We start from the raw sequence: 24702 nt of genomic DNA on the forward strand, positions 1-24702 counted from the left end.
AAATCAATCATCAAATGATGTCACCTCAACATGAAGTAGATAATAGAATAGAAAGTAGGAGTATATCAGAGGTATTATTATTATTATTATTATTAGTCACAAAGAAATTAAAAATCCTCAAACATTGAGCATTGAGTAAAAGAAAAAAAAAAACATACACACTTATACAATAGTTAGAAATGAAAGCTTACATTCTTAAAAGATTAAATTAATAGGTTTTTTTTTTTAAAAAAAAAAAAGATTAGATTAATATTATGTATTACACGCAATATATATATATATATATATATATATATATATATATATATATATATATATATATATATATATATACACATATACCTGAGGATAGGATTAAGAGATTGGAATAACCCTTTGAGTCATCATCCTCTTGAACTCATCAAAATTAACCATCCCATCTCCATCCAAATCAAATCTCCCAATCATCTCCTTAAAATCCTCTAATGTCTTCCCATCTTTCAACCCCAAACTTCCCAAAACCTTACTCAGCTCCTTTGCAGTGATCAACCCATCTGTATCTTCATCAAACACCTCAAAAGCCTCTCTCAAATTCTCCTCTTTCCTGCTCATCTCCTCACCATCCCCTTCTCTCTCACTCTCCCCACCCAAGAAAGAGTTACAAAGCTCATAGAACTCATGCAGATCAATCAACCCATCTTTGTTCTCATCCACTTTTTCCATCATTTCAGCGATGTCTTTGTCTTCCATGGAAATCCCAATATTCTTCAGTGATTCCTTCAGCTCTTGCTTTGTTATAAACCCATCATCGTTCTTGTCAAATGTTGCAAAAACACCCTTCAACTCTTCCTTGTCAGCACTAATAATACTCCTAGTTCTAGTACCCACGTTGGTGGTTTTGTCGAGTGCAGGTGTCGCTTTCACAGAGGCAATTGGGTGAAACCACATGAATAATTTGTTTGTTGGAATTTTCAAGAATGTAGTGATGAAACCAACCGTGAAGAGAATTGCTAAGAAAACTGTGCTTATCAAAAGCATCATCATCTTCTTCTTCTTTTACCCCGTCTCGTTTTTTCTTCTGTTTTTGAGATTTAATGGAACAAATGATGAGAAGAATAAAGGTTAAAATATTAAAGGAGGACATCTCAGTGAAGGAAAGTATTTGCCTAAAAGAGAATAAGTAAGAGAAGACCGCGTTTGTTTGGTGTTTTTCAGTAGTAGAGAAAGCGTTGGGTTGGTTTTGATTATAATTGCTTAAAAATGTGAGTAGATATTGTGTAAAGAGTTAATATTTTTAATTAAAATGTAATTTTTTATGAATTAATAAAAAGGTTACTGTATATTATAACTAAAAAAAAATACATATCTTAGATAAGCAGGGGCGGAGCCAGAGAATGTACATCGGGGGCCAAAATGACATAAAAAATTTATAATGTCAATCAACATCAGTTCCAATCATGCATGATATCATTATATACCATACATAATTATACTATGTATGATCGATAATAGTTTTTAATGATAATTTATGTAACAATTGACTTCGATATCAATTGATACTCTAAAATTTTTCACATAACACAAAATATATACAAAAATAATTTTGCTTGTCACTTTTTTATAAAATAAAAGCTGTCATTTATTTTGTTGGCAATATTTTTTTTTTACATAATTAATTAATATTAATTTTACTAATTAACTTAATATTCCAAAATTTGAGGGACGCGGATGAATTTCAAAATCACAAAAAAAAAAAGAAATCAATATTAAAATTAGTTTTTCCAATTTCAAAACTAGTCTTTTGAATCAGCAAATGTACATCCTAAAGTGTAAATAAATAATAAAAATACATAATAATAATTAATTAATTACTTGATTTATTTATTTTTATTTGGTGAATTTGGACTTTAATATATATTTTAGACTTATTTAATATATATTCATATTAGAATTTTTTAAAACAAAAAATTACAGGGGGCAAAAGAATTTTTTTATTCTTAATATAAAATATATACATAAATACAGAATATTTATTAATATTTTTGGATAAGGTAGGGTAAGGTAGAATGGGGTGGGGTGAGGTGGGGTGGGGGTCAAGGCCCACCTACCCACGCACATACCTCCGCCCCTGCAGGTGAGAGTTGATGACAAATTTTTATGTGGACTATATAAAAAGTACATTTTTAATATACTAAAAGTACATTATACAAAATAATGTACTTTTAGTACTCAAATAATATATTTTCTATGAATATAATGTACATTTTTAATATACTAAAAGTACATTATTTGTGTGCTGAATATATATTATTTGATAGTATACAAATAATATATTTTCAATACTCAAATAATGTATTTTATGCACACAATTGTATCTTTTTTTCAAGTTCATGTCATAATTTGGAGTTTTTTTTTTTTTTTTTGTTTTTTTTTTTGTTTTGTTTTGTTTTGTTTTGTTTTGTTTTGTTTTTTTTTTTTTTTAAGTTTAATGACTTAAGTGTTGTTTTGGTAAAATTTGAATGATTTATTGTTACTGTTATTGTTATTGTTATTGATGGATACCTCTAGAAGGGTACCCAGTCATGTAACAACCCAAAATTTTATTTTCTAAATTCGATTTTAAGAAAATCCAAATAGCCATTTTTAACTCTTACAAAATTTTTGCGATAAACACGGTGTTTGAATAAATTATTTTGAGTGACTTTTAAATAAATTCAACACCGAGAATTATCTATTTCAAAAAAAAAAAAAATCTTAAATTTCCGGGTACATTGCGTACCAAATTTTTGAGCTGAAAATCATTTTAAGTGAAACTGGGAGAAATCTGAGAAGCTTAAATCAAGTGTTTATCTAAAAGTCATTTTTGGGAAATTCATATTAAACCCCCAAATTATTTCAAATCCAAATTCTAGACTTTGGTCCATGAAGCTTGGTGAACCCCTTAGGCTACACCTTCGTCTGATGCTTTTTGAACCAATCAGAAATTTTCTCTTTATCATCAGCCAATCATAAGGGGATCTCCTAGGGTTTTGTACCCTATAAAACCCACCTTATTCATTCCTTAACTCCCTGATCTCAAACCTTGCCTCTCCAAGTTGTCAGATAAAGAAAACATTCACAGTAATTCTTCCCTTTCATTTCTTCACTCTGCTTCTTCCTTAGCTTCCCAATCTATGAAGTTCTTAGGCCTAGTGTTGTGGTTGCTTGGGTGTTTAGGTGGTGAAAGAAGTGGAGTTTCTTGAAGGGAGAGGAGGCTGAGATCCACACTAGAAGAATAGGCTACAAAGGTATAACCCCATGGACTCCCATAAGTTTTTAGATTCTGTGAAGTCTTGTTATTAGTTGAAATGCCTAGAAATGCTAGATATTTGTTGTGTTTGAGCTTATTAAGTGATATATTGTTTATCTATGATGTGTTGTTAAGGATTTGGGAGTGTTTGAATCACTACTACAAAAATAGGCTTTAACGTCGGTTATTTTTACCCATTTAACGTTGGTTTTCGACCGACGTCTAGGTAGAAGACGTCGTAAATATGAGATACGACGTCGGTTAAAAAAACCGACGTCGTATAATTTTTAAATATTTAATATTAACATACGACGTCGGTTATTAAGTAATAACCGACGTCGTATATTTTTAAAAATATTTTTAATTAAGAAACGATGTCGGCTGTTTAATAAAACCGACGTTGTATATTAAAAAAAAATAAAATAAATTCACATAAGACGTCGGTTTTTATGTAAAAACCGACGTCTTATGTTCACTTTAAAAATAAAAAAAATAAATGACGTACGTCGTTTATTTTTCTTTTATTAAAATTTAAACGAGAAAGAGAGTACCAGACAAGAACTCCTCCCAACAGCACTGGATATAGCTACCATGACATTGGGTCAAAACCTATAAGTCACTAGAAAATTAATACAAAGTACTTTAATAATCTACGAACCACCCATACCATGGCCAGTGCAAGCAGCATACTTCATTTTCTTGCCTGAACAACCTGCAGATGATGTTGAAAATGTTGAGGTTTCCACAGAAAATATGCAGGTTTGATAAATCTGTGAAAACTTATGATAATTATGGAGTATATTTAAGGATGATAAAAAAAAATTGAAGTACCAAGCAACAATTTCAGATTTAGCAAACACTTCAATTCAGGCATATCAGCTAGCAAAATTGAAAGGAGAAATAGATAAAGAACATGAAAGATAGAAGAATTACACACTACAATTGAATTAGAATGTAATTATGATTCTTTTTACTAAAAAACAATAAGATAAATATAATTTTACAAAATATATGAAATATTTACCGAACATATACTCAATTTTTGAGAACGATTTGGTTTCTTTCCAATCAACAGGCTTCTGCATGGATACACCTATTAATATAAAACATAAAATATGTATAAGTACTTAACATCACTATATCAATAATAACTATTAATTATTTATAAATTCGCATACATTTCCATTATCTCTTTAATGTCACTACTCTTCTTGGAATTTAAAAATGAGGTATAAAAAAATTATTTTATAGAAAAAAAGAAAGAAGCTAGGAAAATAATTTATTATAAAAAAAAATTATCAGTCCCCAGATTAAAGGGTGAGTTTCAAAGACAAAATCAATTTCTTGTTTTATACCAGGTGTTCACATATAAAGAATTCGTAATATCCATTCATTCTCTAGTAATTATTTTTTATTAATTAAATTAAATTAATCCATAATTAATAATAAAAACAACTTAATTACCTTCGAATTGCAGCTACAAATTCTTGTTTAGTCATGTGTTTCATCTCCTCCACTTCTTTCTCATAGTTACTGATCTGCATTCAAGAAATACCCAACAACATTAAATGTCCCTTTACTATACAAGCTGTTACATCTGTCATGGCTTAAGTTTTGAGAAAAAAAAAATTTGACAAATAAATTAGAAAGGATATTTGAGTAGTAAAGGATTACATTCACTCCTTGTGTTACTAATATGCAGAATCTTATTCATCTGATAGCTAATATGTAATCCACACATGACATTCACTCATTGTGTTACTATGCAACACCAGACATCATTACTTGCTATCTAGTGTATCACTAACGACACTATGCCACTGAGTAGAGGAGCAAAGATATACAATGAAGCATTTAGCACCGCTTATAACAACTATACTTATTTTGCCAACTGCTATAAACAAATATCTCTTGAAGAAGCACCACACATTTCAGAAGGTATTATCACAATATCACCAAGCCATTCTAGAGAACCCCAAATAAGCCCATATAGAGAATGTGTTATTACTAATAACCATTAACAAAGTAGTTAAAGTTCCGTACTTGGATATATATAAATTTCACAACCTCAACAAGAATTTCATGTAAACGCTAGTGTAATTTTTGTACCTGCTAAACATTGAAAATTGTTATGCGTGTCAGTTAAGCATTGCCCCTCATTAAAATGACACTTTGCACAAATTTCAGACACCTTCCATTGTATGAGAATCGAAGTGGGTCAAAGAGCACCATAAGTTCGCCCACAATAAATTGAACTCCATATTTGTGTTGTCCCAAGGTAATTGTTGGATATGGAATAGCATTACAATCTAAGCTGTACAACCCACATTCATGTCTCGACACATTGGAGAAAGGAAAACTCACGTTTGTTATGTTTCCGCAGGTGAATTGTTTGGGGCAGCTAGACTGGGAATTGCTTTTCTCTTGAGCTAACTGAAGAATGATAACTATTTCAAACAAAAGGAAACAAGCAAGAAATAGATATGTAGGCATAGTTGAAGAAAATCTTGGTTAGATTGATTTAATTTGTAGCCTGAATTCTTTTCAACGGAGTATATAACAGATTAATACGGAGTATATAACAAATTAATTTATTTAGTACAGATAAATGTAAACAGGCAACGAGATCTAGCATTCAAGGCTGCCTATATTCATTCATACCTCCTCCAACGCGACGTCCGGCGAGGCACGCGACGTCCGGCGAGGAAAGCGACGTCCGGCGAGGCAAGGAAAGACCGGCGACGCTGTTGTGGTTAGGCGTTGCAGCGAGGCGAGGCGAAGGCTGGCGGCTGCGACGATGAAGGGGAGGTGGCAACGAGAAGATGGAAACGGTGGAGCGGCGGTGTGGCGGAGGTGTGGCAGCGGTGTGGTGAGCAGATGGAAGAAGAAGATGTGTCATGTGTGTTGTTTGAATGAAGTAGCAGACGACGGACAAAATATTAGGGCTGAAATAACTATACGACCTCGGTTAAATATTGACCGACGTCGTATAGTTAATTATTTATTTTTTTTAAAAAATAAAAGATAAAACGTCGGTTATTTACAAGAACCGACGTTTTATCTTCAATAATAAAAATTAAAAAGAAAATCGTAAACTATACGACGTCGGCTACCTTCGAGCCGACGTCGTATAGTATATTTATTTATTTATTTTTTAAAATTAATGAGGTATGACGTCGGATATAGGTCTACCCGACGTCGCATCTTTTGTAATTTCTTTTTTTTTTTTTTATATTTATTTTTAAGAGATAAAACGTCGGTTGTCTGAAGAAACCGACGCTGTTTGTCTTTTTTTAATTATTTTTAATATTTAATGTCGGTTTATTAAAAAACCGACGTTGTATTGGAGACGTTGAAGATGATTTTTGTAGTAGTGAATGCTTGAAATTGCATTTGCAGGTGAAAAGAGAGCTTCTGTGCACAGACAGTCTCCACCAGACAAGTTCACGGGACTAGCCAACGGCCCTAGGCAGGAGCCGTTAGCCAGCCCCGTGGAGAGATGGCCTCAGGGCACGGCCTTAGGCAAGGGCCGTGACCCTAAGCCGTTACTTGGCGGAGCCAAGCGGCGGGCCTCCTCAAGCCCCGCCGCAAGCTCCGCCAGGCCAAATATGTGCAGTGGCCGGGCTCTTTGTGGCTCAGCTACGTGTTGTTCGGATCAGTACTCGCGGGCCCTTGAGGCTAGCTCGGACACTCGGGATCGTCACGACGCACTTGTAGAATTTCACCTTGTTGATTTTGGAGTTGGAATGAGTATTTTACAGTGGAAATAGAGATGCTCAAGCCTAGTAGTATTCTGTGAATGTTTACAGTGTATGAATATATGAAATATCAGACTTAGCTATTTGTTTGAGGAGCATGACAATTGTTTAGTTGCTAGACTAAGAAGCATGACCATTATTTGATAAGTTTTGCTAGATAAGCATGCCTAAATGTCTACTATGACTTACTAAGTTGTCTGCCAGGTTTTAGAAACATTGGAAGTGTTCAGAGCATGATTTCTTGAATGTTAAATTACAGTGAAGGAAGTTATGTTAAGTATTTTGAGTTCAAGTGCATGTAAAATACTTGTTAAGTGTTTGCCAAGAAGAATTTCTAAGTTATGAGTTTGAAGCATGATTAGACCTTTGTTTGAGAGTTCACAGTGAAATGAAAGTGAAGTATTTCTTACAGTAAAGTTCATATTTGAGCATATCATGATTTTAAGTGCATAAGTGGCTTAATGTAAGCGTAAGTATTCTTTCAAAAACGTATATCTATTTTGGAAAATCATTATCTAGTTGCATTGAGAAGTTGCATGATATTTTATCTCCAATTTGTGAGAAACTGTTAAGTTATTGAGAAGCTATGTGCATGAGATTGCATAAGTAAAGTTGTTGCATAAGATTGAATTACATGAGTTATATCTATCTGTATCTAGTCTGAGTAATCCGAGGTTTGGAGGCCCGTTAGGACTATGTCCTTTCGGAAGAAAAGAGAAAGTAAAGAAAGAAACGGACATTGTGATCCGATATGAAGTAACGAGGTCGATATTCCCGAGTTACTAGGTTGAAAACTTCCCGCCGGGCTTGAAATCCCGGTTAGGGGGTGTGCACATTGAGAGTTCGATACCTGATTCCACAGAGTTTGAGGAAAGAACTAAGAGAGTGGTTTTATGGGCGAGATGAGTATTAGGTCGGCTAGATGCCGAGCCTAGATAGGTCCATGCACATTATGATGAAGTTCCTACCTCGCCCACGAGTATAAGTCAAGGAAGCGAGTCATTGTGACTCTAGAGAAGAAGAGAAAAGCGAGTCTGTGTGACTCAAGTGAAAGAAGAGAAAAGCGAGTCATTGTGACTCTAAGAAACCTCCGTGAACAAGTGTTCCTTGTTACCAAAGAAAGAGTCTATATGTATATCTATCTATACTTATACTAAAACATCATGTTCATATTATTGCATGGTTAAATGATTTGCACGTGTTGCATATTAGTGAGTTGAGAAGCATGGCTTAATAGATTGCTTATTGAGTTATATGATAGCATGAGATTTCTTACCGAGTTATATGATAGCATGAGATTGCCTACTGAGTTATTTGATTGCATGAGATTGCTTACTGAGTTATATGATAGCATAAGATTGCTTATTGAGTTATATGATAGCATGAGATTGCTTACTGAGTTATATGATAGCATGAGATTGCTTACTGAGTTATATGATAGCATGATATTGCTTATTGAGTTATATGATAGCATGAGATTGCTTACTGAGTTATATGGTAACATGAGATTACTTACTGAGTTATATGATTGCTTACTGAGTTATATGATAGCATGAGATTGCTTATTGAGTTATATGATAGCATGAGATTGCTTGTTGAGTTATATGATAGCATGAGATTGCGTATTGAGTTATGTGATAGCATGAGCTTGCTTATTGAGTTATATGTTAGCATAAGTTTGTCTTATGAGATATTTGATGACTTGAGTTGGTTGTTGAGATAAGTGATAGAGAAAGTATGCATATTTGATTAGTAGATTGTAAGCATATAGAAATACCGTTGAGTATGTTAAAGTGTTGTTAAAGCGACTAAGTTTACTTGACCTAAGTGTACTTGTTAAATGTTTCCCCAAAAGTATATACTGTAGTACTTCACAGGGTTGAGTGGCGTTATACTTAGCTTCGTGCTAACGGGTTTGTATTCTACTTGTTGTTTGTTAACCCCTTTCAGGTGGACCTAGTTCGTGAGAACGTACGAGTTAGATTGACCTTCACCTGGGCTGGCAGCCGTCCTTCCTGGTTGTCACAACCCAGAAATGTTTTTCATAAATTCTATTTTATAAAATTCCAAAATAATTATTTTTAACCATTTCAAATTTTTTCTAAAAAACGGTGTATGAATTAAATATTTTAAATCGAGATTTTAGATCAATTCAACACCAAGAAGTAGACTATTTCGAAAATCCTAAGTTTCGGGTATTTATGTACCAAGTTTTGACCCAAAAAGTCAATCTGAGTGAAACCTGAACCAAATGTGCACAATTGAAGACATTTTGTAATGTTTATATATTTATGCTTTATGCCCATTGAATTCTAATATAATTGTAATTCTTTTGAGATTATTAATGAGAATTTTCAGTGTTGGTGCTGCGTTGTGTTTATTTTAGTACTTCAAATTCCCCACTTGAACTCAAAGTTGCGTTGTGTTTATTTTAGTACTTCAAATTCCCCACTTGAACTCAAAGTTACCAGCTCACGTGGTGCATTTTGTAAACACCATTTAAGAAAGGGGGTGACTCACGTGGTGCATTTTGTAAATGTTTATTTTAGTACTTCAAATTCCCCACTTGAACTCAAAGTTACCAGCTCACGTGGTGCATTTTGTAAACACCATTTAACAAAGGGGGTGACTCACGTGGTGCATTTTGTAAATGGCCCATACAGATCTCGAACCTGTGACCTTCGCGTTATTAGCACAACGCTCAAACCAACTGAGCTAATGGGCCTTTAATTTTTAATTTTAGAATCAATCTCACATATGGTCATCCGTTGATAGCAGAAACATCCCGAGCTCAAAGAATCAAATTAACAAATTTTTGGACACGACAGCTTAGAAAGGCGAAGAAGCAGCAAGGAGAACGAGGATTGAAGCTGCACAATTGAAGATATTTTGTAATGTTTATATATTTATGCTTTATGCCCAATGAATTGTAATATAATTGTAATTCTTTTGAGATTATTAATGAGAACTTTCAGTGTTGGTGCTGCGTTGTGACTAAAGTTGGAACACTTGAACTCAAAGTTACCATATCAAAGTCACCAGCCCATTTCAGAATTAGAAATGGCTATTGAAAATATTTTGTTGGCCCATACAAGTCTCAAACCTGTGACCTTCGCATTATTAGCACAACAGTCTAACCAACTGAGCTAATAGACCTTTAATTTTTAATTTTCAGAACACTACTATATTTAGTCACTTTTTCAGCTAAAATTGGTAAAAATTAAATGGTTATGAAATGCCAAGTGTTCATATGTAAAATGCTACACAAAATTAAATGACTGAACACATACTCAATGTCACTGTATTTTGTATTTATTAATTATTATCAATTTATCCCCAATTAATTATATGAGAGACAAGGGTTACAAACCGAAGAGAAAATTATAATCCTACCGAAAGAGTATTTGGAATGACTCGGACGAAAGGCGTAAGGGCATATTATTCAATATTACGAAAGACAATGGAATCTCCCTTGCAGATGGGATGACCACCGCTAAGTGCATTAGATGGTAGAGATGCGGGTTAATCGAAAGAGAAAATACCCTTGATTCATTATATAACTGCCACAGTTATAGAATCAATCTCACATATGGTCATTCGGTGATAGTAGAAAACATCCCGAGCTCAAGGAATCAAATTAACAAATTTTTGGACACGACAGCTGAGAAAGGCGAAGAAGCAGCAAGAAGAACGAGGATTGAAGTTGCACAATTGAAGACATTTTGTAATGTTTATATATTTATGTTTTATGCCCAATGAATTGTAATATAATAGTAATTCTTTTGAGATTATTAATGAGAAATTTCAGTGTTGGTGCTGCGTTATGTTTATTTTAGTACTTCAAATTCATTAGAATAAAATATTTGTCAAACTAAAGTTGGAACACTTGAACTTAAAGTTACCATATCAAAGTCACCAGCTCACGTGGTGCATTTTATAAACATATCAAAGTCACCAGCTCACGTTAGGGATGTCAATCGGGCCAGCCCACTCGGTTTCGGGCTAGCCCTGTCGGGTTGTCGGGCTAATCGGTTTATTAATATTTTATTCTCGGGTTCGGTTTGGCCCTAACTCTAAACTTCGGGTTGTCGGGCTAATCGGGCGGGTTGAACCATCTGAACTAAAATTAGAAACTGAAAGTGAGTACCCATATATAGAGTAGGGATTACAACGGGGCCGGGCGGGGTAGAGCGGGGCTGGGGCGGGAAATATACTCCCTGTCTCCGTCCTCAATGGGAAATTGAAACTAGTCTCTATCTACGTTCCCGCGGAGAATTTGGCGGGAACGAAGAATCTCGTCCTCATCATTTTTTAGTCAAAATATTAGATTAATGTTGTTTTAAATTTTAAAAAACTAAAGTTACGTTTTAATTTGATATATATATATATATATATATATATATATATATATATATATATATATATATATATATATATATATATATATATTTAATTATAATAATTATTCCATGTATGTTAGGTTCCACATCACTTCTATAATAAAGAATAGTTTTCAATAGTTTGGGTTGTCGGGCTGACCCTTTTAATTTCGGACTAGCCCTATCGGGCTACCGGGCTAATCGGTTTCGGGCTCGTCGGGCTAATGTGTTTTATCGGGCTAGCCCGTTTGGGCCATAGCCCTATCGGTTTCGGTTTTATCGGGTTGGCCCATCGGGTTCGGACTAAATTGACATCCCTAGCTCACGTGGTGCACACGTGGTGCATTTTGTAAACAGCATTTCATAATCAAAAATGGCTATTACATGCAAAGGGTTGAGGGATGAAAATTTTGTTGGCACATACAAGTCTCAAACCTGTGACCTTCGCGTTATTAGCACGACGCTCTAACCAACTGAGCTAATAGGCCTTTGATTTCCAACTTTCAGAACACTACTATATTTAGTCACTTTTTCAGCTAAAATTGGTAAAAATTAAATGGTTATGAAATGCCAAGTGTTCATTTGTAAAATGCTACACAAAATTAAATGACTTAACACATACTCAGTGTCACTGTATTTTGTATTTATTAATTATTATCAATTTATCCCCAATTAATTAAATGAGAGACAAGGGTTACAAACCGAAGAGAAAATTTTAATCCTACCGAAAGAGTATTTGGAATGACTCGGACGAAAGGCGTAAGGGCATATTATTCAATATTACGAAAGACAATGGAATCTCCCTTGCAGATGAGATGACCACCGCTGAGTGCATTAGATGGTAGAGATGCGGGTTAATCGAAAGAGAAAATACCCTTGATGCTTTCCACAACTACCACAGTTTTAGAATCAATCTCACATAACGTCATCCAGTGATAGCAGAAACATCCCGAGCTCAAGGAATCAAATTAACAAATTTTTGGACACGACAACTTAGAAAGGCGAAGAAGCAGCAAGAAGAACGAGGACTGAAGCTGCACAATTGAAGATATTTAGTAATGTTTATATATTTATGCTTTATGCCCAATGAATTGTAATATAATAGTAACTCTTTTGAGATTATTAATGAGAAATTTCAGTGTTGGTGCTGCGTTGTGTGTATTTTAGTACTTCAAATTCCAAAGAATAAAATATTTGTCAAACTAAAGTTGGAACACTTGAACTCAAAGTTACCATATCAAAGTCACCAGCTCACGCGGTGCATTTTGTAAACACCATTTCACAATAAAAATGGCTAATACATGTCACTAGCTCACGCGGTGCATTTTGTAAATATTTTATTCGCCCATACAGGTCTCGAACCTGTGACCTTCGCATTATTAGCACAACGCTCTAACCAACTAAGCTAATAGGCCTTTGAATTTTAACTTTCAGAACACTACTATATTTAGTCACTTTTTCAGCTAAAATTGGTAAACATTAAATAGTTATGAAATGCCAAGTGTTCATATGTAAAATGCTACACAAAATTAAATGACTTAACACATAATCAGTGTCACTGTATTTTGTATTTATTAATTATGATCAATTTATCACCAATTAATTATATGAGAGACAAGGGTTACAAATCGAAGAGAAAATTTTAATCCAACCGAAAGAGTATTTGGAATGACTCGGACGAAAGGCGTAAGGGCATATTATTCAATATTACGAAAGACAACGGAATCTCCCTTGCAGATGGGATGCCCACCGCTGAGTGCATTAGATGGTAGAGATGCGGGTTAATCGAAGGAGAAAATACCCTTGATGCTTTCGATAACTACCACAGTTTTAGAATCAATCTCACATAAGGTCATCCGGTGATAACAGAAACATCCAGAGCTCAAGGAATCAAATTAACAAATTTTTGGACACGACAACTTAGAAAGGCGAAGAAGCAGCAAGAAGAACGAGGATTGAAGCTGCACAATTGAAGACATTTTGTAATGTTTATATATTTATGCATTATGCCCAATGAATTGTAATATAATTGTAATTCTTTTGAGATTATTAATGAGAACTTTCAGTGTTGGTGCTGCGTTGTGTTTATTTTAGTACTTCAAATTCCATAGAATAAAATATTTGTCAAACTAAAGTTGGAACACTTGAACTCAAAGTTACCATATCAAAGTCACAAGCTCACGTGGTGCATTTTGTAAACACCATTTCAGAAAAAAAATGGCTATTACATGCAAAGGGTTGAGGGATGAAAATATTTTGTTGGCCCATACAGGTCTCGAACCTGTGACCTTCGCGTTATTAGCACGACGCTCTAACCAACTGAGCTAATAGGCCTTTGATTTCCAACTTTCAGAACACTACTATATTTATTCACTTTTTCAGCTAAAATTGGTAAAAATTAAATAGTTATGAAATGCCAAGTGTTCATTTGTAAAATGCTACACAAAATTAAATGACTTAACACATACTCAGTGTCACTGTATTTTGTATTTATTAATTATTATCAATTTATCCCCAATTAATTAAATGAGAGACAAGGGTTACAAACCGAAGAGAAAATTTTAATCTTACCGAAAGAGTATTTGGAATGACTCGGACGAAAGGCGTAAGGGCATATTATTCAATATTACGAAAGACAATGGAATCTCCCTTGCAGATGAGATGACCACCGCTGAGTGCATTAGATGGTAGAGATGCGGGTTAATCGAAAGAGAAAATACCCTTGATGCTTTCCATAACTACCACAGTTTTAGAATCAATCTCACATAACGTCATCCAGTGATAGCAGAAACATCCCGAGCTCAAGGAATCAAATTAACAAATTTTTGGACACGACAACTTAGAAAGCCGAAGAAGCAGCAAGAAGAACGAGGACTGAAGCTGCACAATTGAAGATATTTAGTAATGTTTATATATTTATGCTTTATGCCCAATGAATTGTAATATAATAGTAACTCTTTTGAGATTATTAATGAGAAATTTCAGTGTTGGTGCTGCGTTGTGTGTATTTTAGTACTTCAAATTCCTAAGAATAAAATATTTGTCAAACTAAAGTTGGAACACTTGAACTCAAAGTTACCATATCAAAGTCACCAGCTCACGCGGTGCATTTTGTAAACACCATTTCAGAATAAAAATGGCTAATACATGTCACCAACTCACGCGGTGCATTTTGTAAATATTTTGTTCACCCATACAGGTCTCGAACCTGTGACCTTTGCATTATTAGCACGACGCTCTAACCAACTAAGCTAATAGGCCTTTGATTTTTAACTTTCAGAACACTACTATATTTAGTCACTTTTTCAGCTAAAATTGGTAAAAATTAAATAGTTATGAAATGCCAAGTGTTCATATGTAAAATGCTACACAAAATTAAATGACTTAACACATAATCAGTGTCACTGTATTTTGTATTTATTAATTATGATCAATTTATCACCAATTAATTATATGAGAGACAAGGGTTACAAATCGAAGAGAAAATTTTAATCCAACCGAAAGAGTATTTGGAATGACTCGGACGAAAGGCGTAAGGGCATATTATTCAATATTACGAAAGACAATGGAATCTCCCTTGCAGATGGGATGACCACCGCTGAGTGCATTAGATGGTAGAGATGCGGGTTAATCGAAAGAGAAAATACCCTTGATGCTTTCCATAACTACCACAGTTTTAGAATCAATCTCACAAAACGTCATCCGGTGATAGCAGAAACATCCCGAGCTCAAGGAATCAAATTAACAAATTTTTGGACACGACAACTTAGAAAGGCGAAGAAGCAGCAAGAAGAACGAGGATTGAAGCTACACAATTGAAGACATTTTGTAATGTTTATATATTTATGCTTTATGCCCAATGAATTGTAATGTAATTGTAATTCTTTTGAGATTATTAATGAGAACTTTCAGTGTTGGTGCTGCATTGTGTTTATTTTAGTACTTCAAATTCCATAGAATAAAATATTTGTCAAATTATAGTTGGAACACTTGAACTCAAAGTTCCCATTAGAATAAAATATTTGTCAAACTAAAGTTGGAACACTTGAACTCAAAGTTACCATATCAAAGTCACAAGCTCACGTGGTGCATTTTGTAAACACCATTTCAGAATAAAAATGGCTGTTACATGCAAAGGGTTGAGGGATGAAAATATTTTGTTGGCCCATACAGGTCTCGAACCTGTGACCTTCGCGTTATTAACACGACGCTCTAACCAACTGAGCTAATAGGCCTTTGATTTTCAACTTTCAGAACACTACTATATTTAGTCACTTTTTCAGCTAAAATTGGTAAAAATTAAATAGTTATGAAATGCCAAGTGTTCATTTGTAAAATGCTACACAAAATTAAATGACTTAACACATACTCAGTGTCACTGTATTTTGTATTTATTAATTATTATCAATTTATCCCCAATTAATTAAATGAGAGACAAGGGTTACAAACCGAAGAGAAAATTTTAATCCTACCGAAAGAGTATTTGGAATGACTCGGACGAAAGGCGTAAGGGCATATTATTCAATATTACGAAAGACAATGGAATCTCCCTTGAAAATGGGATGACCACCGCTGAGTGCATTAGATGGTAGAGATGCGGGTTATTCGAAAGAGAAAATACCCTTGATGCTTTCCATAACTACCACAGTTTTAGAATCAATCTCACAAAACGTCATCCGGTGATAGCAGAAACATCCCGAGCTCAAGGAATCAAATTAACAAATTTTTGGACACGACAACTTAGAAAGGCGAAGAAGCAGCAAGAAGAACGAGGATTGAAGCTGCACAATTGAAGACATTTTGTAATGTTTATATATTTATGCTTTATGCCCAATGAATTGTAATGTAATTGTAATTCTTTTGAGATTATTAATGAGAACTTTCAGTGTTGGTGCTGCGTTGTGTTTATTTTAGTACTTCAAATTCCATAGAATAAAATATTTGTCAAATTAAAGTTGGAACACTTGAACTCAAAGTTCCCATTAGAATAAAATATTTGTCAAACTAAAGTTGGAACACTTGAACTCAAAGTTACCATATCAAAGTCACAAGCTCACGTGGTGCATTTTGTAAACACCATTTCAGAATAAAAATGGCTATTATATGCAAAGGGTTGAGGGATGAAAATATTTTGTTAGCCCATACAGGTCTCGAACCTGTGACCTTCGCATTATTAGCACGACGCTCTAACCAACTGAGCTAATAGGCCTTTGATTTCCAACTTTCAGAACACTACTATATTTAGTCACTTTTTCAGCTAAAATTGGTAAAAATTAAATAGTTATGAAATGCCAAGTGTTCATTTGTAAAATGCTACACAAAATTAAATGACTTAACACATACTCAGTGTCACTGTATTTTGTATTTATTAATTATTATCAATTTATCCCCAATTAATTATATGAGAGACAAGGGTTACAAACCGAAGAGAAAATTTTAATCCTACCGAAAGAGTATTTGGAATGACTCGGACGAAAGGCGTAAGGGCATATTATTCAATATTACGAAAGACAATGGAATCTCCCTTGCAGATGGGATGACCACCGCTGAGTGCATTAGATGGTAGAGATGCGGGTTAATTGAAAGAGAAAATACCCTTGATGCTTTCCATAACTACCACAGTTTTAGAATCAATCTCACAAAACGTCATCCGGTGATAGCAGAAACATCCCGAGCTCAAGGAATCAAATTAACAAATTTTTGGACACGACAACTTAGATAGGCGAAGAAGCAGCAAGAAGAACGAGGATTGAAGCTGCACAATTGAAGACATTTTGTAATGTTTATATATTTATGCTTTATGCCCAATGAATTGTAATATAATTGTAATTCTTTTGAGATTATTAATGAGAACTTTCAGTGTTGGTGCTGCGTTGTGTTTATTTTAGTACTTCAAATTCCTTAGAATAAAATATTTGTCAAATTAAAGTTGGAACACTTGAAGTCAAAGTTACCATATCAAAGTCACCAGCTCACGTGGTGCATTTTGTAAACACCATAAAGTCACCAGCTCACGTGGTGCATTTTGTAATCACCATTTCAGAATTAAAAATGGCTATTACACGCAAAGGGTTGAGGGATGAAAATATTTTGTTGGCCCATACAGGTCTTGAACCTGTGACCTTCGCATTATTAGCACGATGCTCTAACCAACTGAGCTAATAGGCCTTTAATTTTCAACTTTCAGAACACTACTATATTTAGTCACTTTTTCTGCTAAAATTGGTAAAAATTAAATGGTTATGAAATGTCAAGTGTTCATATGTAAAATGCTACACAAAATTAAATGACTTAACACAAACTCAATGTCACTGTATTTTGTATTTATTAATTATGATCAATTTATCCCCAATTAATTATATGTGAGACAAGGGTTACAAACCGAAGAGAAAATTTTAATCCTACCGAAAGAGTATTTGGAATGACTCGGACGAAAGGCGTAAGGGCATATTATTCAATATTACGAAAGACAATGGATTCTCCCTTGCAGATGGGATGACCACCGCTGAGTGCATTAGATGGTAGAGATGCGGGTTAATTGAAGGAGAAAATACCTTGATGCTTTCGATAACTACCATAGTTTTAGAATCAATGTAACACCCCCGATTTTACCATATTTTTAAAACTTAAATTCAAAGGAAAACATCTAATCATCAAGACAATAAGCAAGCAGAAGCTATGTAAAATCGGTAAGTGTTATGCCACACCTATCTCAAACATAGGTGCACAGGCGGGAAAACTATCAAGTCAACAAAACAATAAACGTCTAGGCACACAGGCCGCTAAACTAGGCACACAGGCCAACAAAAGGTAACGTCTAAACATGGTAGCTAATCTATTTAGCGATCCACATCTAGTGTTCTTAACATCTACTCAAAACCTGTAGAATCTAGGGATAACACCCTGTCAGCGAATATTGCTGGTTACCCATCAATACGCGTTAATTAACATATAGATAAGTATAATCAAAACCATTTTGAAACGGAATACAGTATATAACATTTCAAAATCTTGGAGAGAAGTCAACTTCAAAGACTCATCAATCTCTCTCAAAAGAAATGGGAATCACCATCCTCACAACAACAACAAGACTACAAACATGAAAGACAATACAACTCAGGATGCATTATACTGATCACAAAGTAGAATACATCAAGACATGCTCATAAGCAAGGAATTCACATTCACATAGTGGCAACTACATGCCACAGTGACAACTACATGTCACAAGTTTCATAGTTCCAAGTTCATACTTCCAACCTTATGCCCTGTTCCAACCTTATGGCTACCCCCGGCCTTATAACAGTTCCAACCTTTACCTCCTAGTGTCACCCTGTACTTCTGAGTCCAACCTTATACCGCTAGGGACCATCATCCCCCCTCCATCAAGACTCACAATAGCCCAACGAATCACAAAGTCGGACCCTTAGCACGATTCAAGACACCAAATCCTACATGGATTCCTAACATACCGTTCTAGACATACGAAACATCAAGAAGACTCACAAATAACCTAATAAAACAACATCGGGAGGTCAAAACATCAATACCGAGACAAAAGAATCACGGGGAACAAATCCCCGCATATCGCCAACAACGTTCCCCGCGGGTGGGGCCACGGGTGGACCTCCACCCGCGGGTACATACACCCGTGGACATCGGTTCCCCGCGGGTGGGGCAGCGGGTAGGCCTCTGCCCGCCGTTCCGCCCGCGGGTACGTACCTGCAATCCAAAATATCCCTTCGGGGATTTTCAACAATAAGGCCAAGTTCAAGTCCAAAACACCCAAAATCTCACACACAACAACAATATGACTTGAACCCAAGAAATAGCCAAGCAATGGCATTCAAGAACCCTAAGAACAAGCTCTAAACATGCATCACCACAAGATAATGCATTAAATCTCACAAATCAACACAAGAATCACAAGTAGAAGCCAAGAATCATCATATAAGTAAGAAAATAGGTTTTGTAAAGCATGTGTTACCTCCTTCGCTTAACCATCCAAAAAAAACGCCAACATAGGCTCAACTCAAAAAGCCAATCTACCGGGAACCTGTGAATCAAACCGATCATTCACTAATTAACAAGAGTACTAATTAAAACTGATTAAGCTAATAAGCTGGGATTTAAACCCTAGTTCCTCCCTAAATTACCCACAAACACAACCATCTAAGCTAGGTATCCTATCGTTACACTAATCACAACATTATTACACTAATAACCAAGCTTAAGTTAAAACTAGTAATTGAAACTAATAAACAAGGATTAACTAATTAAGTTAAGATGAAAGTTGAACCCTAGCCAACCACAATCATAATCACCCCTCTAACCACTAAGCTAGGCTACTTCTTATTAACCTAAACAACACTAAACATACTTAAGCTAAACTAAGCATCACAACAACAAGGAAACAAGGTTTCACCTTCAACAACTTCGCTTCTTCACCGCCAAGGCACGGGTGGAGCATGGCAGCTTCCACCACCCGCGGCCTCCCGTCTCACCGAGCTGCCCCACGTTCACCCTCCACGCCTAACGCACTGCCGGAAGCTTCGTCAGAGGAGAGGACGACACCACAGCTGCCGCGACCCGTAACGCCGAACTGACTCCTCCATCGCTTGTTGCTGCTGTTGTTTCTCTTCTGCCATCGCCACTCCAAAACCCGCCGCCGAGGAGAGGAGAAGCTTGTGCGTTAACCAAGCCGCTGCCAGGAAGTTGCTCGCTGATTGCTGATGTCGAAGCTATCCTGCTTCTGCCAACGTTGTTTCTCCGAGGTTACTGCTGGAAAAAGGGGGTCACGGTTGGGTTGACTTTACCTTAGCCGAGATGAAAGGAAGAGGACGGAGGGAAGGGTGTTGGTAGAGTAGAAGGCCGTTGCTTCCACAAAGCTTGCTGCTTTGGCCGAGGGTTGAAGAAGGCAAGATGAAGGTGGTGTGTCGGCTAGCATACTGAAGAAGAGGCAAGGTGAAAATGCATATGAAATTCATATAATTCTAAGTATAGAAGAATTAGATTTCTAGGTGTGGGTTGGGTTAGACCAAATATAGAAGGTTGGGCTAAAGCTAGACTTGGGTTGGGTTTTGGTTTGAGACCACAATTTGGGTTGGGTACACTACTACAGAATTGGAAATATAAGTAGTACTTTACACTACACCTTCAAGGTGAAGGTGTCTTGGATAGAAAAAGGGAGAACTTTCCGAGGCACCAATTATAAAGAGGTGCCCCGGATATTTTATTATTATAATAATAATATACGAATCCGCGACACCCACACGGAAAGGGTGCCGCGGATATAATATTATAATAATAATAATATTAGAATCCGCGGCACACCCCTAAGCGGTTGCCGCGGATATAATATTATTATAATAATAATATTGGAATCCGAGGCACCTGCCTAGATCGGAGCCCCGGATTCCCACCCAAAATTAACCCATCTGGTCGAAATTTAAACCTAAGTAAAAAAAAAAACCCTTGTCGCGATCGATCTACTCCCTAAGCTCAATCGCCGCCACAGATTTGGAAACTCCATCGCCGGCCATCGCCTAAGCTCTCTATCGCCGGCCACCGCCTAAGCTCTCCATCGCCGGCCACGCCGTCCGGCTCTCCACCTCGCCGCCTCTGGTGCGTCCCCTCGCCTCCCTCTGCAGACAGCCGCGACGGCCAACCGCCTCCTCGCTCGACGGCCAACAGCAGCAACCTTCGCTGCCTCGCTGCTTCGCCGGTTCGCCCCTCGCGGTAAGTTCAGCTCTTTTTTTTTTTTTTTTTTTTTTAAATGTATTTCGAATTTTAATCATTTGAGAATGAATTGTGTGTTTTGTAGACCTTCCAATTTGAAAGTTTTAATTATTTGTACCTTCAAATAGGATTATTTTAGCTCAAATGCATTAAATTTTCTGAAAATTATGGAATTCCAATGCTCATTGCATTTGTTAATTGAGAGCAGATGTTAGTTTTATGAGCTTCTACTATTTAATTAGGCATTATAACTCTTAAGTTTGATAAATGCTCGTGTATTTAGTGTAGAAGAGCTTATGGGTTATGGGTTGTGATTATACATTTGGGTTTGTGTTAACAGATGGATAAGGCATATCCACGTGACTTTATGCAAAGAGGGAGAGTGAGAGTTTTGCTAAAAAAGGAAGATGGAACTTTGTATAATCCAGCCATTTCTGCCAGTAAGTATATGGAAACTTTCCCCTGCTCAGTTGTAATGGTGTATGCTTAAATGGCTTGCTCAAACATGTTTTTTATTTTTATTTTTATTTTTTAATACCTGTCACATAAGCAATCATGGTACACAATCGTGTTTGTGTGTGTAAAATGAATGGAATGTATTGCATATTTGCATATTCATCTTTCTAGACTTATTTCATATAACCTCCATTCTCAATTTATACACACCAAGTTTGATTTGCAAATATTAAATATCTATTAACAACCACTCATTTTTAGATAAATAAATGTAGAAGTAAAATAAAGTGAGGATGGAGCCAGGGAAATCATAAAATGGATAGTAATAGACTAATGACTCATAGATGTTTACAAGGTTCAGTTAACTACTTAGATATTTTTGTAGTTTGTAAATGCAAAAAAAATGTTCTGGTTTCTTGTTAGGAAGTGCTAGAATGATACTCTAAACATTGTAGTTGTGGGTTATATTCCTATGGAAAACATTATTATATTGGCTATAGGCATAGTTGTGATTCTTTAAGAACTCAGTTGTGATTCTTTTTTGTGATTGTGATAACTCAGTTGTGAGTTCCCAAAATTTAGATAACTCAGAGTCCAGGTGATTGTGATTCTTTTTTTGTGACAGCCAATGATGACACTTGCTATATATATACCAATTTGGTGGGACCTAAAAACTTGGAAAATATGCTCCCATGGTAGGTCATTTGCTTGGTCCTCAAGCACAAACATTTCTCTGTTCTTAATTTTCTTTATTATCTTTTGCATAATGTTCACAGTTCACATGTGACTTTAGCCTCCTCAATTGACTTGTTTGACAATTCTCTTCAACTTAAAATGATGCACCAATATTCAATCTTGGGCTCAATTGACTTGTTTGACAAGTCTCTTCAACTTAAAATGACAAGTCTCTTCAACCAATAATGCATGGTGGGGGTTCCCATACAAAACATCCATGAATTGAATAATACAAGTTGTTGGGTAGATAAAGCTGAAAATATTACAGTATATATAAAATGAGGAAACTAAATGGGGTTAGTTGTGGTGTATGTATTCTTCAACCCAATTCAACTAATAACTGTCATTTGTAGGTGGACACAGGCTACTTAGTAACAGGATTGTAAGGTGCCTAAGCAACGTTGAAGCATTTATATTGCGAGAAACAGATCTTGAAGAAGTCATTTCTCTGTTTGCAAGATTCTTGAGGAACACCCTTGTTCAGGGTGCCATAAGGTATGTATTCTTTAAATGCTATCTACCTCTCATCTCATCGTAACATCTATCTATTCTTTAAGCTTAAATTAAATCCTCTCTATTTGATCTAATAATGTTAATTTAAGGTGTCAAATCTTAATATTAGTGACACAAATATAAAAAATAGTATTATTTCTAAGTATATGAAATAAATGGTATTTCATAGTACTATAATTGACAGATATGGATCGGAGTTGGATGTATGAAAAACGCACTACATTCAAATATATACAAGGGGTTCAAGAGTTTATAGAATGTGCTGAAAAAAATAAAAGTAAAAAGGCCGAAGATTTTATATCGTGCCCGTGTTGTGATTGTAAAAATTTGAAAAGATGTCGTAGTTCTGAAGAAGTGAAAATCCATTTAATACGCCATGGCTTTAAGGAAGGGTATGATCGATGGATATGGCATGGTGAAAGCTTACCTCCTAGTACAAGTGTTAGTAAGAATGAAGCTCATGCAGACAGTCAAACTCATGCAAAGAGTGAAACTGAAGCAAATAGTCGAACTCAGGCAGATAACGAGGAGAATGATGGAATTAAAGACCGAATAGATGAAATGATGCGTGATATGCAGGGAGATTGTAGTGAAATGCCTCCTGAATTTAAATGTTTGTTTGAGAATGCTGAAAAACCTTTGTTTTCTGGGTGTGCCAAATATACTAAGTTATCTGGTGTGCTTAAATTATATAATTTAAAAGCAAAGAATGGATGGAGTGATAAGAGTTTCACGGGATTATTAGAACTAATAAAAGACATGCTTCCTAATGATAATGAACTTCCAAATTCAACTTATGAAGCAAAGAAGTTGTTGTGCCCGTTGGGTATGGAAATTGAGAGGATACATGCATGTCCAAATGATTGTATATTGTATTGTAAAGAATACAAAACTTGCATGTATGTCCAAAGTGTGGGTCATCGCGTTACAAAAGGAAAAATGTTGGTGATGAACCAAAGAATAAGAAAGGTCCACCAGCCAAAGTGTTATGGTATTTACCTATAATACCAAGATTTAAACGCATGTTTGCTAATCCAATGGATGCAAAAAATTTGCAATGGCATGCTATTGGGAGAAAAGGCGATGGAAAACTAAGATACCCAACTGATTCACCACAATGGAGGAATATTGATAGGAGGTGGCCTGAATTCGGTACTGAAAACAGGAGTCTTAGACTTGGATTGTGTATGAAGCGAAAATAAATCATGTTATCGTTGTTAATATCAGGGCCTAAACAACCAGGAAATGACATAGATGTATATCTAGCGCCACTTATTGAAGATTTAAAAATGTTGTGGAATGAAGGTGTGTCAGTGTATGATGCTTATACTCGAGAAAGTTTTACCTTACGTGCAATGATCTTTTGCACCATAAATGATTTTCCAGCCTAGGGTAACCTATCAGATTATACTAATAAAGGAGCTAAGGCATGTCCTATTTGTGAAGATGAAACAGCCAATCTATGGTTGAATAACAGTAAAAAGAATGTGTTCATGAGTTATAGGACATTTCTTCCAATTGAGCATCCTTATCGAAAGAAGAAAAAAACTTTCAATGGAAAATCAGAGACTGGAGTAGCTCGTTTGCCTTTATCTGGTTTAGCGATTTATGACCGTGTTAAAAATGTTAATGTTACTTTCGGCAAAACGTGTAAGACCACTCAGAAGACTCTATGGAAGAAGAGGTCTATATTTTGGGATCTACCATACTGGAAGCATTTAGCTGTTAGACATTGTTTTGATGTAATGCATATTGAGAAGAATGTTTGTGACAGCATTATTGGAACACTGTTGAACATTCAGGGAAAGACAAAAGATGGTATTAAAGCTAGAAAGGATATGGTTGAAATGGGAAT

At 35.5% G+C, this 24702-nt stretch overlaps 1 protein-coding gene and 8 non-coding genes across 9 annotated transcripts; all 9 read right to left on the reverse strand.

The window, feature by feature from the left end:
• Nucleotides 1–247: 247 nt before the first annotated feature.
• On the reverse strand, nucleotides 248–1157 carry LOC109147349 (calmodulin-like protein 3). The gene is made up of 2 exons (XM_019295014.1): nucleotides 343–1157; nucleotides 248–263 (listed from the first exon to the last, which is right to left on the reverse strand). Exon 1 carries the CDS (start codon nucleotides 1021–1023, stop codon nucleotides 355–357), a length of 669 nt encoding a protein of 222 aa, XP_019150559.1. The 5' UTR covers nucleotides 1024–1157; the 3' UTR covers nucleotides 248–263; nucleotides 343–354.
• Nucleotides 1158–9677: 8520 nt separating this feature from the next.
• On the reverse strand, nucleotides 9678–9751 carry TRNAI-AAU. The gene has a single exon. It is a non-coding gene; the product is annotated as a tRNA-Ile (tRNA).
• A 2068-nt stretch (nucleotides 9752–11819) lies between these two features.
• On the reverse strand, nucleotides 11820–11893 carry TRNAI-AAU. Its single transcript has one exon. It is a non-coding gene; the product is annotated as a tRNA-Ile (tRNA).
• Nucleotides 11894–12746: 853 nt separating this feature from the next.
• Nucleotides 12747–12820, reverse strand: TRNAI-AAU. Its single transcript has one exon. It is a non-coding gene; the product is annotated as a tRNA-Ile (tRNA).
• An 845-nt stretch (nucleotides 12821–13665) lies between these two features.
• Nucleotides 13666–13739, reverse strand: TRNAI-AAU. The gene has a single exon. It is a non-coding gene; the product is annotated as a tRNA-Ile (tRNA).
• Nucleotides 13740–14592: 853 nt separating this feature from the next.
• On the reverse strand, nucleotides 14593–14666 carry TRNAI-AAU. The gene has a single exon. It is a non-coding gene; the product is annotated as a tRNA-Ile (tRNA).
• Nucleotides 14667–15566: 900 nt separating this feature from the next.
• On the reverse strand, nucleotides 15567–15640 carry TRNAI-AAU. Its single transcript has one exon. It is a non-coding gene; the product is annotated as a tRNA-Ile (tRNA).
• A 900-nt stretch (nucleotides 15641–16540) lies between these two features.
• On the reverse strand, nucleotides 16541–16614 carry TRNAI-AAU. Its single transcript has one exon. It is a non-coding gene; the product is annotated as a tRNA-Ile (tRNA).
• Nucleotides 16615–17499: 885 nt separating this feature from the next.
• TRNAI-AAU lies at nucleotides 17500–17573 on the reverse strand. The gene has a single exon. It is a non-coding gene; the product is annotated as a tRNA-Ile (tRNA).
• Between the last annotated feature and the right edge of the window lie 7129 nt (nucleotides 17574–24702).

This window comes from Ipomoea nil, unplaced genomic scaffold, assembly GCF_001879475.1.
Source record: "Ipomoea nil cultivar Tokyo-kokei standard unplaced genomic scaffold, Asagao_1.1 scaffold1993, whole genome shotgun sequence".
NCBI lineage: Eukaryota > Viridiplantae > Streptophyta > Magnoliopsida > Solanales > Convolvulaceae > Ipomoea > Ipomoea nil.

Excerpts from the sequence above, each read along its gene's own strand:
- LOC109147349 (XM_019295014.1), bottom strand. The coding sequence starts at position 1,023 with ATGATGATGCTTTTGATAAGCACAGTTTTCTTAGCAATTCTCTTCACG.